Source organism: Alligator sinensis, unplaced genomic scaffold (genome assembly GCF_000455745.1).
Source record: "Alligator sinensis unplaced genomic scaffold, ASM45574v1 scaffold222_1, whole genome shotgun sequence".
NCBI lineage: Eukaryota > Metazoa > Chordata > Crocodylia > Alligatoridae > Alligator > Alligator sinensis.
In genome coordinates this window covers 3,579,942-3,597,026 of record NW_005841912.1, presented here as the reverse complement: position 1 = coordinate 3,597,026, position 17,085 = coordinate 3,579,942, and the positions used below count along the sequence as shown (strand labels likewise).

The 17,085-nt window shown below is 42.5% G+C and overlaps 1 protein-coding gene across 1 annotated transcript in view; it reads left to right on the top strand.

Annotated features, from left to right (window-relative positions):
- The window catches only part of SLC4A4 (solute carrier family 4 member 4), a 307,465-nt gene that overhangs the window by 198,737 nt on the left and 91,643 nt on the right, over nucleotides 1-17,085 (top strand). Inside the window, exons 9-11 of the mRNA XM_006018773.3 lie at nucleotides 11,862-11,949; nucleotides 13,855-14,009; nucleotides 14,725-14,838. Coding sequence (XP_006018835.1) covers nucleotides 11,862-11,949; nucleotides 13,855-14,009; nucleotides 14,725-14,838 — 357 coding nt within the window. The remainder of the gene's footprint in view (nucleotides 1-11,861; nucleotides 11,950-13,854; nucleotides 14,010-14,724; nucleotides 14,839-17,085) is intronic.

Below are 17,085 nucleotides of genomic sequence, written 5' to 3'. Positions count from 1 at the left end.
CCCCCCCCCCCTCGCCTGCTGCGGCCCTCAATGAGGAAGAGGATCACACACACACACACACACACCCCCCCTGTCTGCTGTGGCCCTCAATGAGGAAGAGGATGACTGCCTTATTTCCATGCATGTTGCCTGCTTGCCCATGGCTCCTACCTGCAGCCCCTCTCTGTGCAGTCCATGGTGCTCTCCCAGGTGGGTGGAGTAGACCCTTGTTCAGACAGTGGTGCCTCATGCATTTGTAGCCCCAGAACATACCACTGCCTCCGCACTGGTGGTCCCTGTGCAGCTGAGCTCCCACAGCCACCTGGGAGAAGCCCCTTTTGCAAGGTGCCCAGAGGAACTGAACGCCCCTTGTGTGGTGCCTTACCCTGCCCACATGCAGCCAATGTCTCTGCAGCAACCCCAGCGTGGGGACCGAACTATACTTGCTAGGGTGCTCTGGGCATGTGGCCATAATGATTGGCTACAACAACCAAAAAAAGCCAATAGCCAATGTGATTTCTCCTTCTATTGGTGCCAGTCCAATAGCCAACCAATGTACCGGTGTACCCTTAATAATAAGGAATAAGGTGGAATTCTCAGGTTGGTTTCACTGCCTTGTTTCTGGGATTGGCAATGCTCAGAGCAGGAGCTGGTGGGCATGCATAGTTGAGAGTGCCCCCCACAGGTGCACAGCAAAATTAGTAGAGACATACCCCAACAAGCTGATTTTTTTCAGTTGTCTTGGTTATTAACTCTTTTCCCCTGGTTTTCATTGGCTTTATATTTTAGTTGCAGAATAGCTAGTTCTTCATGGACATTTTAAAAATGTTTTCCTATTTAGAGATCATTCTGTCCAGGTTTTATGGATTTTTCCATCTATTTTTCCATCTATTTTTCCTCATGCTTCTATTATTAAGGCATGAAATTAATTTCTTGTAAAGGAAAACAGAATCCTTCTTTAAAAGGAAAGAGCAAGAGATGACAAACTCTAAGGAATAAGACCACATTCTTATATCATCTTACTGTCCTTGTTAATAAAGAAAGGTGCAACTGAGATTAAAATGTCTCTATAATTTAAGTTTCCCATGAGGCATCACATGTATTTCCCACTGTGCTGCATCTACCTGTTATGGACTTGTAATAATAAGGCTTTTAACATTTTGTCTGTTCACATATTAATTTTAAATCCAGTGTTCTGGGAGTCTTACTTTCACAAGCACTTAGTGATCACACTGACAGCAATGACACAGTGGCTGAGTGAAGATTTTCTCCTGAAGTGGGTGAGGAATATTCCTTTCCTTAATTTCCTAAAATAAATGTACAATCTGATGTGCAGCTCTGCCCTTTTTGAATGCCCACCACTGGATTAGGATTATGTTATGGAAAATGTTAAAGAAAGGGTTCTTTTGAGTTATCAATACAGTGGTTATGAACCACTCTGTTATGCCTAGAAGCCTCAATTGAAATGAGGTGATTTAGTCAAGGTTGCACAGGAAGTTTATGGCAGAGCCAGGAATTCTGTATCTATTGCTGGACCCCCAGTTCACTGCTTTAGCTACAAGGTCATCCTTCTTTGTTCAGTTTTTGTGTATGTTTTGTGGGTGCAATCTGTGTAATTCAGTAATTCATCATAATGTCAGATGGGATTCAGTGACTGGTTTGTTGGAATCTTTCCTCCATGGGGAATGTTTCCTGGGAAATCCTGATTCTTGGAAACAAAGTACTACATGTCTCTGTTACGTTTCTTGCTGCTGCATATCAGAGGAGAAGGTGACTGGGTGGGTGCATTGAAAAGCTGCCCCAAAATGGATCAGTATTCATGTTAAAGTAGAATAATGCCCAGGTACCTCACCTGTATTTTGTTCTCCAATAACAAGTAGTGTTTCTACCATTAGATGGGGTCTGGTCTAGTACCCCTTGACTTCTAGTGGAAAATTAGCTAATGAACTGGACCTTTGCAGTCACTCTGTTGATCCAGGGAACAAAGTAAATAGCAACAGAGACACAAGCCAGAAAACAATCCCAGATTGGACACTTGATAAGATACTATAGAAAAGAGGTTTGTTTTCTAACACGTGGAATTACTGCCTTGGCATTTTTCCATCTCTGGAGAGATGGATGCTCTCCCAATGTGTGGGCGAATCTGGTTTTCACCTTCCTTAATTTCCTGCTCTGCCTGCCTGTTTCCATTATGTATGGAAGTTCCTGCTTCCTAGACTGGCAGCCAGTATGCAAATATTTTAAGATAGGCCTTCCTCTTTGGGAATCACTGTTTTACCACATATAAGCTTGCCTCCAAAACTGAGTTCTCATGCTTACGTTTGTGATTCAGCAGATATTTCTTTCAAAATTCTCCTCCTAACATGCACAGGCAATTTGAAGTTCTCCTTCAACAAGTTGACTTCAAATTCCACACCAAAATTTGTGGAGTCTACTACTGAAGTCTGTGAGGGCTATGTCATTTTGCAGCAAGCTGAGCTAAGTAATCTCTGGTTTACAAGGTAGCTCAGTAGTATTGCTGTGGTACTTTGGCCCTTCTTAGAATAGAGGATGGATTTATATGTGGTGGATTGTGTAGATTAGATAGCTTGGTATCGCTTATTTATGAGTATAAATATCACCTAGTTTGTATTATAGAAACCCCATGAGATGATTAATTTATTTAGAATGTTGAAATAAATAGTGATAACCTACTTAGGAAGAATTGAGGGAAGTGGCCTGCTTTGTGAAAGAGGACTTGGTGTTATTTGCTTCTAAGTCACAGTCAATTCAGAAGCAAATAATCTTGAATAGTTATGGCCAGTGCTCTAGCAAATAGAGGACAGGATGGAATGACCCATCTCAGGCCTGAGGTGGGCTGGTGATGGGACCCAGTGGCTTCCACTGTGTCTCCTAGCTGTGGCACAGGCAAAGCCCATGTTGTCAGAATGCTGTTGAAGCCCCCTTGCTTTGCAGACTGGATTTAATGGTTTTGTGAGCCAGATCCAGGCCACAGGCTGTAGATTGCCAACCCCTACAGTACAGAACAGGATGACTTATTTGTATGTGGGGGAGGGGGTGGGAAAGGGTCTGTATTATGACAGGATGCCAGTTTTGGGAGCACATGTTGGGATACCTACCTAAAAAAGTCCTTTAGGTATGTTGGGAATGGGAGGAAAACGAATGGGAGTGTGGGGCCATTGCTCAAGAACTCAGGACAGCTAGTCACCGGCACGCAGAAGAAAACTGAACTCCTGAATGATGACTTTGCTTTGGTGTTTCACTGGACCAAAGGGAAAATCACGCCAGCTATTGTACAGAATGAGCAAGGTTCAAATGACCGCCTTCCTACTATTGCTGTGGAAATGGTGTGTGATCAATTAAAGAAATTGGACATATGTAAGTCAGCAGGACTGGATGAACTTTATCTGTGAGTGCTGAAGGAGCTGGCCAAAGTCATCGCAGAACCCCTAGCGAAGTTCTTCCAAAACTTGTGGTCCCTAAGGACTGGAAGAGAGCCAGTGTTGTGCCCATCTTCAAGGAGGGGAGGAGGGAGGACCTGGGTAACTATAGGCCAATTAGTTTAACTTCTATCCCAGGGAAAATTCTGGAAAAATTCATTAAGGAGTCTATGTGCAATAGGCTTGCTGAAGGTAGGATTCTGAATGACAGCCAGCATGGCTTCATCATGGGCAGGTCTTGTCTTAGCAACCTTAGCTCCTTTTATGATCAGGGACTCACCACCTGGATAAGAGAGAGGAGGTTGACATTATATACCTCAGCTTCCAAAAAGCTTTCAGTCTGGTCTCTCATGATGTTCTTGTGAGAAAACTGGAAGACTATGGGCTTAACTGCAAGACAGTCAGGTGGGTAGGAAACTGGCCATGGGGCAAGACTCAGAGAATTCTAATGAACGGATATGTGTTGTCTTGGTGGGAAGTGGCCAGTGGTGTCCTGCAGGGGTCGGTGCTTGGTTCGGTGCTATTCAACATCTTCATTAATGATTTGGATGTGGGGGTGAAGAGCTCACTGGCGAAGTTATGGGGAAGTGTGGTCACACTTGAAGAGAAGCTACAGATACAGGTGGACCTAGACAGGCTTGTAAGTTGGGTGGACCGTAGCCAGATGAAGTCTAACATCGAGAAATGTAAAGTGCTCCACCTGAGGATGAAGAATCCCCTGCACACCTACAGGCTTGCAGGTGTGCAGCCTGTAGGTTGCACACCTACAGGCTGCACCTGTAGGCTTGGCAACGAAAACCTACAGGCTTGGCAACGAAAACCTGACCAGCACCTGGTCATGAAAAGGACCTGGGGGTAATAATAGACCACAGTATGAACATGAGCCTGCAGTGCGGTGCTGTAGCCAGGAGGGGTAACAATACCCTGGCATGAATCAATTAATGCATCTCCAGCAAAACCAAAGAAGTGATTCTCTCACTGTACTTGGCTTTGGTGAGACCACAGCTGGAGTACTACATCCAGTTCTGGGTCCCACACTTTATCAAGGACATGGTAAAACTTGAGAGAGTCCGGAGAAGGGCCACCCTTCTCAGAGTATGATCAGAGATTTGCGTGGCAAGCCATATGAGGAAAGGCTGAGGGATCTGGGACTCTTCAGCCTGAAAAAAAGAAGGCTGACACGGGACTTGGTAGCAGTTTACCATTACATCAGAAGTGTACATCAAGGGCTCGGTGAACAACTGTTCACCAGGGCACCCTTGGGGAAAACTAGGAGTAATGGTCACAAATTTCTGGAAGACCATTTCAGGTTTAACATTAGGAAAAACTACTTCACAACTAGGGTGTCCAGACTGTGGAATAAGCTCCCTCCAGAGGTGGTGCAATCACCTACCCTGGAAATCTTCAAGAGGAGACTAGACAGTCACCTTGCTGGAGTCACCTGACCTCAGGTGTCTTTCCTGCTTGGTGCAGGGGGCTGGACCCAATGGTCTTCCGAGGTCCCTTCCAACCTTACAATCTATGAGTCTCACGCTGCCCTGCACCTAAAATGCCTTCAGTGTTTCTAAGAATTTTAGGTGACCATTTCCTATCTAAAAAAGTGTTGCTTCCAACATAATTGAATGCTGTATTAGAGCTCACTTCCCCTTTATCTGTCAAGACGATAGAACTAAAAATCAGGGGTAGTTTAGGTATCTTAATTAGTAATATGCAAACAGACTTGAGCCTAAAGAAGACCTCACTGATTAAAAAAGCAACCTGGCTTAATGGGAAAGTAGAAGCGGCTGTGACGGTGGAGAAGGTTATATGTAATAAATGGATCAAACAGGAAGCTAATAGTGATGCACATAAACTAGATACTCAGTAATGCTTAGGGAAACAAAAGGATCACTCCTGCCAAAAAGAAAAAAGTAGTTGGGTTAATGACAACAAGGAGATTTTTTTAAAGTATATTAAGAACAGAAGGAATCCTAATGATAATATTGATCCATGACTCAGATGGGAATGGTAGAGTTGTCCATAATGCAGAAAAAGTAGCCAGGTTCAATAAGTATTTGAGTTCTGTGTCTGGATGAAAAAAACTGGTGATATAGCTGTATAACAGAATTATGTTTAAACATTTTACATTCCATAGTGAGTTAGGAGAATATTGAATAGCAGCTACTGAAATTAGATATTTTCACATCAGCAGGCCTGGATAACTTAAATGCAAAAGTTTTAAGAGAGCTGGCTAATGAGCACTCAGGACCTTTATAATTGATTTTAATACCTCTTGGAACACAAAGGAAGTCCTAAAAGACTGGAAAGAAACAAATGATGCGTCAGAATTTAAAGAAGGTAAACAAGATGACCCAGGCAATTACAGGCACCTCAAACCGGCATAAGTGCTTTACAAAATAATGAAATGGTGGATGCAGGACTCGGTTAATACAGGATAATGTAATTAAAATTAATCAGTGTGGTTATGAAAAATGGATCCTGTCAAACTAAATTGATACCTTTCTTTGATGAAGTTTCAAGTTTGGTCAATGAAGGTAACGATGTTATAGATGTTTTTAAGGCATTTAATTTGGTACTTCATGCCGCTTTGATCTAGGAAACTAGAACAATATAAAATCAGCATGATATGCAATAAATGGATAAAAATTATCTAACAGGAAGGTCTCAATATGTAATTATAAACAGGGATCAATCATTGAGTTGGGTGCGTGTTTCTAATTGAGGTCCTGTGGGGATCAGTCCCATATTATTTTATCTTTTATCAATATCCTGAAAGAAAACATAAAATCAGCATTGATAAAGATTTGGGGTGAGAATAATGCAGAGGATGGGTCACTCATACAGAGTGGTCTGGGAGTTCAAGCAAACGTGTGTTTTAATATGGCAAAATGTATAATTATGCCTCTAGGAAAAAAGAACTGCAGGCCACTGCATTACAAGATGGGTGACACTGTCTTGCAAATTGGTGATCAACTCAGGAATCTTTCACTATAAAGCAGGTTTTCTGGGAGTTGTGTCTATCTGACATAACCAGCAGTTTATAAAGAGGCAATTTTATTGTAATCTAAAAGTACCCACAGGGGGAACAGACATTTGATGTTAGAGAGCTCTTAAATACAGCAGCCAAGGCATAACAGGGTGCAACGGCAAGAATTTGAAGCTAGACATGTTCTAACTAGAAGTAAGGCAGAAATTTTAAATGAGGGTAATTAGCTTTTAGAGTAGCTTGCCCTATTCTATTGTGGTGGATACTCCATTAGAGGCCATTTTTAATGAAGGCTAGATGCCATTTAAACAGTGCTCTAGTCTTGTTCAAGCAAGAATTGATCCAGGTAAGTCCCCTGGCTTGTGTTATACAGGAAGTCAGGTCAGTGGGCCTTTTGAGCCTTTCCTGACTCCATACTTGATTTATGTTGTTCTGAAGATCCCTGCCACAAGTTCAGATAAAACAACTTTACAATTGTTACACATTTTCAAGCATTAACTTCATAGCTGGTTGGCTCTTTTTATAGCTGGATGGACATTTTTATGCTGTGATAATTGCTTTGCGTCTGTGGCTGGTCTTACTTTGCATGGGTGGCCAGTCTAAATTTATTGTGTGATTAACTGGTTAATTGTGTAATATGTGCAATGTGTGACGGGGTCTGTAGTATTTTTCCTTCAAGTCCAGAATAGCATAGCAGATTCACTGAAGATTGGGCTTTTCTCGTAATTAATTCCCAAGTTAATGGAAATTGTAAACACATCGGCTGGCTTGTATCTTCCATGTAGTAGAGGCACCAGGTTGGAAATTTAACTAAAGAAACCTTTCATCTCAAAGTTTTTGGGTACGGTCCAGCTTCGGAGAGAGTGGCACTGAGTGGTACCATCTGGTCTACACAATGGTCTTGGTCCTTTTCCTGTAGACTATATTGCCATATCGCAAAGCTGCTGATACAAGTAACAAGGCTTCCATCTTGGGAAACGTAGGGGAGGTGGGGAGATGGGGATTGGACATAGGGACTGAACTGCCTTTCCAGCCTAGCATGTGGCCCAAACCCTTTATAGGCAAGGTACACAGTTTGAATGATTTTTTTGTCAGTTTTTTTTTAGGTTGTTTGTTTTCCCACTATCCATACCTAGCTCTGCTGTAAACATCCTACTAGCAGTCTGGAGACATTCAGCAACACTAAATCTAGTTTAAAATAAAATAATTCCCACACAGCAGAGACAGGTGCATTGGCACCGCAGCACTGGTGGCCTGAATTTGCTAATCCTAATCCTTAAAAGTCCTCAGATCACAGCCTCAAAGCTTTTTTTGGTGTCAGACTCCTATTAGCATGCACTGAAAAGTTTTCAGCAGTGCTGATGTGGTAAGAAGAATGAAAAGAATCACACCCCTAACTGATACAGTTATTGTGATAGCAACTCAAGAGCAGAGATCCAGTGCTCATGGCTCATGATCTGATCTGGGATTGCTCACCAGATATTTGGGTGTTCCTCATAGCCTCAATAAATGTTGCTTTCCACATCTGCATGTTTCTTCACATGGACAGGGAGAATGACTCATGATATCACCCCCAATATCCAGTATTGCTGCCTGTTGGTTGGCAATGGTTCCCCCAGATATAGCCATACTGGAGGAGAGGTATGAGGAAGGGACACAAAGTCTTGCCTGTAAGCCAGCTTCAGGGAACTGGTTTAAGCTATAGTGGCTACGTGAGATGCTGACTGTGTAGTCATTGCTGCGCAATCATTTAGTACTTGTACAAACAAGTATTAAATGACTGCACAGTAACCGAAGTTACTGCATGGTAGTGCTGATGAATGTCTTTTCATGACACTGACTGCCCAGTAGCCTAATACTACTACTAATTGTGTAGACTTGGCCACTGGGACATTAAATTTTCTGTAATGTGGGCTCCATCTCCTTGAGGGAGGGTTTGCTGTTATATCTTTCCTGGTTCAGCTATTCTGATTAAGCCCTTTTAAGTGTGGACAGGCCTTAAATCGGGATGCATCAGCATTAACAGATGCAAGGGCAGTGAAGGCAAAGAGCAATACGCCCCCATCTTCTGTGATTCTGTACTGTGGTGCTATTGAAAGTGGTATCAATATGCAATAGTTGTCTTAAGTCTTCAATTAAAGATTCAATTCAGAATATCATAAACACTGGTTTCTACAGTAGATATATGTTTAAAAACATATTCATGTAATCCCATGTAAATTGATGTTTTTGAAAAACATGATGGATAGCTGTGAAGTCAGTGGAAGGGTTTACTGTAAACTAGTTTGTGTTATATACCCTCAGCTAAAATGCAGTGCAGGCTAGGATCTGTCAGTTTAGCTAAATTATTAGGAGCTCAAAGGCTGACTTAATAGTTTTTCTTCTCACAAGAGTAGCTGTCTGGATTCTGAAGTTTACTGACAATTCATCCCTAGTGAAGAACTAATAATCAATTACAGAGTGGCATGTTTCTGAATACTGCCAGACTACTGGTTTGTGGGGAGGAGTGGGGGAAGAAGAACAAGGTGGTTTCAAAGATACTGTTCATAATATTGTTCCTAATGGTTCTTCCCATTGCAAATGCACACACCTTACTGCCTTGCTCACTCATCACCCTTTCCTGGCTGGAATACCTGCCTGTCACTATGCCCTATTCTCTAGTACCCCATCTGACCAGGCCGTTTTGCTGGCAGTGATAGATGGATAGTTATAGCCACACCCATGGGAGGGTCTAGGATTTTAAAAAGGAGGGTGTGGGTGGTGTGATGGCTCTTGCACAGCTAAATTTCTGAACCTATACGGATCTGGTTTTCTTGCAAGTAATGTGCACACCAAGTTTCACCAACTTGTTTTGGTGAAAAAAGTTTAGGTTATATGTAAGAAAATATGGTATTTGTTTTGGCTTAGGTCATAAACTGAATACTATACCCTTAGACCCCATAGCATATTATATTAGCAAAGCTTCTAGTTGCTTTTTAATTGGAGAAAAATGTGTTGCATTGTGGGATGTGCCGCATCACACCACCCACACCCTCCTTTTTAAAATCCTAGACTCTCCCATGGCAATTAATGCTGCCACTACTCCCCCACTGCCATATTTCCGGACCCCTAGGGAGCTCTTTTTGCTGGATAATGTGGGCCTGTACCTGGGGTCAACATGCAGCTGGGGCCAGTGCATGGGGTTGGATTAGGTGTGTCAGGTCGGACCTGGCACATAGTCCTGGACCATGCACAGAGTTAGACTTGGTTCACTTGGTAGGGTCCACTATGTGGCCCTGGAGCCAGTTTGTGGAGTTGCACTAAGGGTCCTGAGTCAGGCATGGAATGTTGCCCCAGACTGCATAGTGTGATGCACCTCACTCAGATCCGGTGTGGTGTCAGACATAGTGCACCGGCTCATTTGGTAGGCCCCATCTAGCATGTGGGTACAGTAGGTGCAGCCAGTAGGTGCAGCTCCTGAGTGACTGAAAATCAGTTTCTGCAAGGAATATATATAGTGCTTCATCCTTCCTCTTAAAATTAGTGTGTGCGCTATAAAACGGGACACGGTGCATGCAAGAAAATATTGTATAACAAAGTTTGTGGGGGGCTGTGTTTGGTCTGTATCTATAGGCCAAGTAAGGACCATATTTTCTTGCATACCTCAAACCCTCAAATAAGACATGCACCTTGTTTGGGGGAAGTCTGGGTGAAGAGAAAAAGATTTTTCCAGTCATGGCTGAATGCAGGGGGTCAGACTCGATGATCTATTGAGGTCCCTTCTGACCCTAACATCTATGAATCTATGAATGCTAGCTGCATGGAACAAGGACAGAGTCCATTTACCAACATCACACTTCCTCTCCTTGCTGCTCAGCCAAAAGCTAGAGGTTTAACCCTTTCATAGCCTCTACTGATTGGCAACAGCTTTTGGTTGCTCAGCCTAAAGCTGCTGCCAATTTAGCAGTGGCTGAGAGAGGGATAAAGATATAGCCATGGAGCTGCAAGGAGAGGGGGAGTGATGCTAAGCAGTAAACTCTACCCCTTCTGTGTACAGCTCTGTAAGAAGCGCATACCCTGTAAGACCTTTCCTCCACTCTAGTATGGGAATCAGTTTCCTCACTTAAGGCACACAGTCCAATTTTGGATGGCTAATTATTGGGGGGTTGGCGGGGGGAGAAGGTGCATGTAATATGTGAGTAAATATGGTAGTACCATATTTCCTGGTCTCTGAGCATTTGAAGAATACCGTATTAACTGTCTGCACCTGATTCATGAATGAGATGATATAGATCTGCTGCTGTGGGGTGCCAGTGGGTCAGAGAATATGCCTGTTAATTGAGATGTGATCTGAGCTTGGCTGTGTATGGTGCTTTTTTTAAGTCTTTGGAGGGAAAAGCCAGAAGAAACATTTTCTCCTTTCATTCATGCCTTCCAACCCATGTGAACACCACATGCCTACAGGGTATAACTGAAGGAAAAATTTGGTAGTGTATTAAATTTGATTAGTGAAAATACACATATTTTAAAGGAATAAGCACATTGGTTAAGCTATTGACACAATGTCAGTCTTTACTCCTTTGGAGTTCAGTACAAGGCTCCCAGTGGGATCATGACAAACCATGATTGTTTAGCACCTCAGAGAACAATCTTTACATTTTTAACTAATAATGGATTTTCCAATGTTTCCTAGATTTTTTTATATTTCATGCATTTTTTGCTTGGATTTACTACATATTGGGTGCGTCTACGTGAAGTGTTTGCTGTCCTGTGGCAGTGTTAGTTAGATGCTGACAGTGCTGGCTGGATGACGAGGGTGCTTCAGTGTGGGGCTGCCTGCTGGCGAGCTCCCACACTGGAGCACCCTCATGACCCAGTCAGCCCTCCCACAGCAGGTCGAGCCAGGACAGAACAGCCTCAGTCCGGTGGCTGACCCCCAGGCCTTCTGCCAGCTCAACATGCTGCGGTCCCAGGTGCTCATGAAAACGGTGTGCCTGGGAGCAATAAACTCCGGTGTGAACTGCACCAGAGTGTATTCTGTCAAATTAATAGCACATGTAGATGCGTCCACTGAAACTGTATCTTTGTCATGGCCCTTTTGATGTACAATTACATTATTATGTATTTAAAGTGGGATTTTCAGAAGCACTCTATGCTAACTTAACTCTACAGTCACTGACATCTCTGAGAGCTTTGCTGTTGATTTTGGTGGGGACACTTAGATCAATGCTAAAAACTTTTGAAACACCCAGCTTTAGTGTTTGTTTGTGTCCTGTCTTGTGAAAGCATGTCTTTCAAGAGAAGAGAAACTGATCTTATAGCCTCTTACATTTCTTATTTATAACATATAATCCTTTACAGACAAATCCCCATGCTCACTCCTTTTAGTGTATTGTAGCCAAATTTATGGTATAATGTATGAGCAAATGATCCAGTTTACTATCCTAAATGGTAACAATCTATTTATGTTTGGTCAGATTTCTATTCATTTTGCTGGGTCCTAAGGGCAAAGCTAAATCCTATCATGAGATTGGTCGAGCCATTGCCACTTTGATGTCTGATGAGGTAGGCATCTTTACATGTGCCATGTACAGTTGTTTTTGTTGTTGTTTTCACTTTTTTAGATGGTAGTTTTCCTTTTCCTTTGCTATGTGATAAATTTGTTGGTGCCATCTCTCTCTATAGTACATTGGGCTATATGTCATGGCATGACTGTGAAAACCTATCCACAAATGAGATGTCATCTTTTGATTGTCTTTATAATTCAATTTTTGACACAATGATATAATAATCTACCCTTTGTAATTCTCTAAACCTATGGAACTAGAAAGTACCTGTAATCCTGCTATATTTCCTTGCAAACAGTAATTCTTTCATACACAATTGAGTCAACATTTCAACTTTCCTCTACAGAGCTTTTTCTTTGCTTGTGTTTTGAGATCACAGGTAACCTGCAACAACAGAACAGGTAGTTGTTGTGGAAGGGGTTACATCCAGCATTTCTTGTTTTTGTGTTGCACAGTGTCCCAGAACTACTCTTTTATTTAACTAATAATTGGACATTATCCACGTGTAATTTGTAATTACTTGCTAATAATTGCCCTCACTCATGCAGTATAACGCTTTCTTTCCACATGAAGTCAAAACTTTTTCCCCTCCTCCACGTGTGCCTTCAGCTCTGTACAACTGTTGCCTTATAGTACTTTTACTGCATTTCTTGCATAGCATATGCTCCCAAATAAGACACACGTCTTGTTTTAGGAAGGCAGAATGGAGAAAAAAGATTTTTCTAAAGTCACAGCTGAATTCTGGCTTCTTGGAGCAGAGGTAGTCTACTTGTCAGCTTCACTCTCCTTCCCTTTCTTGCTCAGTCCAAAGCTAGAGGTGTAAGCATCTTATAGCTGTTGCCAAATTGGTAGCAGCTTTTGGTTGCTCAGTCAAAAGCTCCTATCATTCGGTAAAGGCTGTTGATAGAGTTAAATCTCTAGCTTCTGGATGAGTGGCACATTGCACCCCACCTCCACATGGCTAAGAGGAAGCCTGCCCCAAGTAGCCATTCCAACACCCCCATACCTCTGCTTCATTGTGAAATCAGCTTGTGTGCTTAAAACACACACTCCAATTTTGAGATGGCTAATTTTTAGAAAAAAGTGCATGTGGTATGTGAGTAAATATGATACTTTTATTTAACTACTTGCAGCTCCTCTATGATTTCATTATTCTGTCCACTTTGCTGTAAACAACCAACCCTTTTTCCATGCACCAAGTGTCCTCCCTCTTCTCCTATAAATGCCTTTTTCTTCCCATGGCCTCCCTGTGCTAGTTTCCATCTCACCTCCTGCCCCAGTTTTCATACTGAAATCTTTGACATATTTATGAAAAATCAGTTTTAGTAATCTTTTTTTCCTCTGTCTCTCTCAACTACTGGCTGTCGCCTTGCCATTTTGCATTTCCACTGACTGGCTTGTTCATCAGCAGAACTGTTCTGAAGATGTATTATTTTTAAAAATTGAAATGAAAGTGTTTATATTGTTTCTGCTTTGCAGGCTTGAAAAACTGACCCTTTTTTGTTTTCTTGACAAATTTTGGCATAATTTTAATAGCTCCCTCTCTTCCCCCTGCACACCTCTCTCCTTAAAGCATTGTTAGAACTCTACTGAAACTCATTGTTTATTAAAAATGTATTTTGGGGGGTGAATGAAGATATTTTATAATTTTAAAAGCAGTTATTTTTAAAGTTATTTTAAATGCAAGGTTTGATTCAAACGAAACCCTTGTTCAATATTTTGGCCTGCTCTACTCTGAAAGTTAAAATGTCATTATCACCAGCACCACTGACATATTTATTTCTTTGCTAATGTACTGAGTATTTTATTTCTTATACAGCCCTTTTATTTCTTTTGGAAAATGCTTGTTTGTTGCTGAAGTCTTGGAGATGGAGCCTTACAGAGAGTCTTGCTTCCTCTGCAGGTGTTCCATGACATTGCCTATAAAGCCAAAGACAGGCAGGACCTGATTGCTGGAATTGATGAGTTTCTTGATGAAGTCATTGTGCTTCCACCTGGCGAGTGGGACCCAGCTATCAGGATAGAGCCCCCCAAGTCTCTCCCCTCTTCTGATAAAAGGTAATGGGCTGCAGCAGAGTGGGTTGTGTCAGTGAATGGAGTTGAATGTCCTGAGATAGATGTGCTAATTATAAGGAAATGAAGGGGATATCCAGGATCTGATTGGATGAACACCTGAACATACATCGCTGTGGGCCATAGCATGGGCAGGTCAGTGAGAATTGATGAGTAGAGTATGTAAACAGGGCATGGAGAGGGGAGGGGAGAGGAGAGGAGCGGAGCGAAGTAGATGAGTGAATTTTATCTCTTCCATTACATTTTCCACCATTTTCTTCTGCCAGAAGATTGTCTGACACCACTGTCTAAGAATGTTGATTTCGCTATAGATAGTTTCAGGTCTTTGCTAAGAGTCGTATGGGAAATGTTCTCACACCGTTGCCTTTGTACCAACAATCTATGTGGACAAAAAAAAAAAGCTTGTTCTAAGGTAACAAGGCATTTGTAACTGTGTTTAGGCTCAATATGGGATTTTGTTTTAGTGCTTCCAATGTTCAGTGAGTTAACCCCTTGCCCTCAGCATGCCATTTCAGCTCCTTTTGTGGCAGCAGCATTCTTTTACATGCCACCATTTTTTAAACACAGAAGAAGACATGCATTGAATGCATTGTGTGCATTGTGTGATGGCATTGTGTGATGGCTAGACAAGGTGGATTGTGTTTTGTGAACTTGCTGTTTGCTACATTGACTCCTCACTTTGTTTTTTCTTACTGCTTAGGAAGAACATGTATTCAGGTGGTGAGAATGTACAGATGAATGGAGACACACCGCATGATGGGGGCCATGGAGGTGGTGGCCACGGTGATTGTGAAGAACTACAGCGAACTGGCAGGTCAGTGACAAACTTTCCTGTAACTGTGCAGCCTGATGAGCTGCACAGTTTTTGAAACTTGAAGTTTTTGAAACTTTCCACACCTTAGCGTGTTTCCCTTGTGGAATATTGCTTGTTTCTCTGGTACACCTAAATATGGGGTATCAAACTCATCTGGCCCCTGAGGCCAGTCCGTGAGCCAGATCAGGCTCATAGACCCTCTTGTTTGCCCCCTTCCCCTCCCCCAACATATATGATTGGCAGCTGCTCCAGTGAGTGCAGGACCTGCACTGTATGTGGCGGAATGGGTGCTGCATGAAGCACAGCCACCACACTACACATGGTGGTTGCCCTAGCTGGACTGTGCTGCATACAGCTTCTGCCCCAACAGCTATGGGATCTGTACCACACATGATACTTGCTGCCAGTCTTGGACCTGTACTCCACAAGGTGCCTGTGAGTGCCACACATCATGCAGGTCCCAGACTGGCTGGAGTGGGTGTCATGTATGGTGTACATCCCAGAATGGGAGCTGTGCGTAGCATAGTCTAGCTGTGGTGGCCACCAAGTGCAGCATAGCTGCTGCTCCAGCCAGACTGCACTGCACATGGCACCTATTCCAGCCATAGTGGGATCCACACTGCATACAGTGGGAGTCCTAGACCAGCTGGAACAGTTGCTGGATCTGTTATGCTGGGAGAGGGGGATGGGAGAGAGAGAATGGGTTTACGGGCCAGATTCAGCTCACACACTGGCCCCATGCCATGGGTATGTACCATGCCTATGTGGGACTGATCAGACACGGGGACAGCACTGGGGGCCAGATGGCAGGGCTCTGTAGGCTGAATCTGGGCCACAGGCCATATAGTTGATGCTGCTGACCTAAACAGTAGCTCAGAATTTCAGAAGTGACCTGTGGCTTTAGATGCTCTAGTTAAGGCAGTTTGAAAGGTCTTGAGCACTTCACATCTGTAAATCAGATTCCCCTTCCAGGTATATTAAATTAGGCACTAAAAAATAGAGAAACCCAACATTATATGTCACTTTGAAAGTAATGGCCGCTGCCCTTGTGATTGTTATCAGATATGTATGTTTAAAATGCAGCTACATTTTCCACCTGGCCTTGTAAAAATGTTTCAGTTGTTGTCGGGTTATAAAAAGTTTATTAAAAAACCCTGTAACTTTTTCATAAGACAGAGATTCTGTTTTCCAAAAATTCCCATGATTGTAGAAGAGTAAACTAGAAAAAGAGCAAGTTGTGATAAATGAGGCCTGAATTCCCTCTTTCATTGTTTCAAAGGATTGACACAGAATCAATACATTTTACCAGAATGCAGAATCGGTCCCATATAGGGCACAGTGCAGTGACTTAATTTCAGTGTACTATCTTATTGTGATTGAGATGATGTAGTTTAGAACAGTTTTAGATATCCCCTTCTCTACCCAACTTGCAATGTTTCTAGACTAGAGGGAAGTAACATTTCAAGTTTTGAGGTAATGGTCTCATGCTTCTACTAATATTTATTGCCATGACACTTTGTAAAGTGTTTTGAGATTCCAAGACTTTCTTTAGTGAGATATTGTCAAGGTATCGGTCAAGTTAAACCATTCCATTTAAAAAAAAACAAAAAACTGCAGAGCCTGAAGTTAGAGTTATGATGAATGCCAAGGAATTTGTTTGCAGAAATTAGCATATGGTGTGACTGCCCACTACACCTCTTAATATTCAGTGTCTGGATTGCTTAAGAATGGAATACGCAATGTTTGTAACAGTCAACATGTGGCATGGAGGATAGGTAGCGCACACTGCACCATGTGAGATGGCTTCAGGATCGTGCGTCCTGCATCTGTGCTGGGAGTTGAACTAGATGAGCCAAGAAATCCCTTCCAACCCTGTAGTTGTAGTGCCTGTGAGGGAGAGTTGTAGATGGATTATGTGAGAGATTAAGAGGGAAGAGTTTAGCTTTCCAGGCGGATGTGAGGGTGATTGATGCTGATGAGTATTTATGACAAAATCACCTTTAATAAAGGAAAGCTGCTTACCTGCTTATCTGTGGAACGCTTCTGGTGGAATTCCTATAAACCAAATTGTGTTCCATTTTCAGGTGTTTAAAAGGAACATTTTGGCTCCCTTTCCCGACAAAGTTGAGCTCCTCTGTCCTCTGAAGGAAGGAAGTGGCATACACCGATGACCAGTCTTTGCCGTTTTCCGTACATTTTGTACTGCCAGTTCTTGTTCTGGTTAAAAATTTGAACCATTTTTCTATT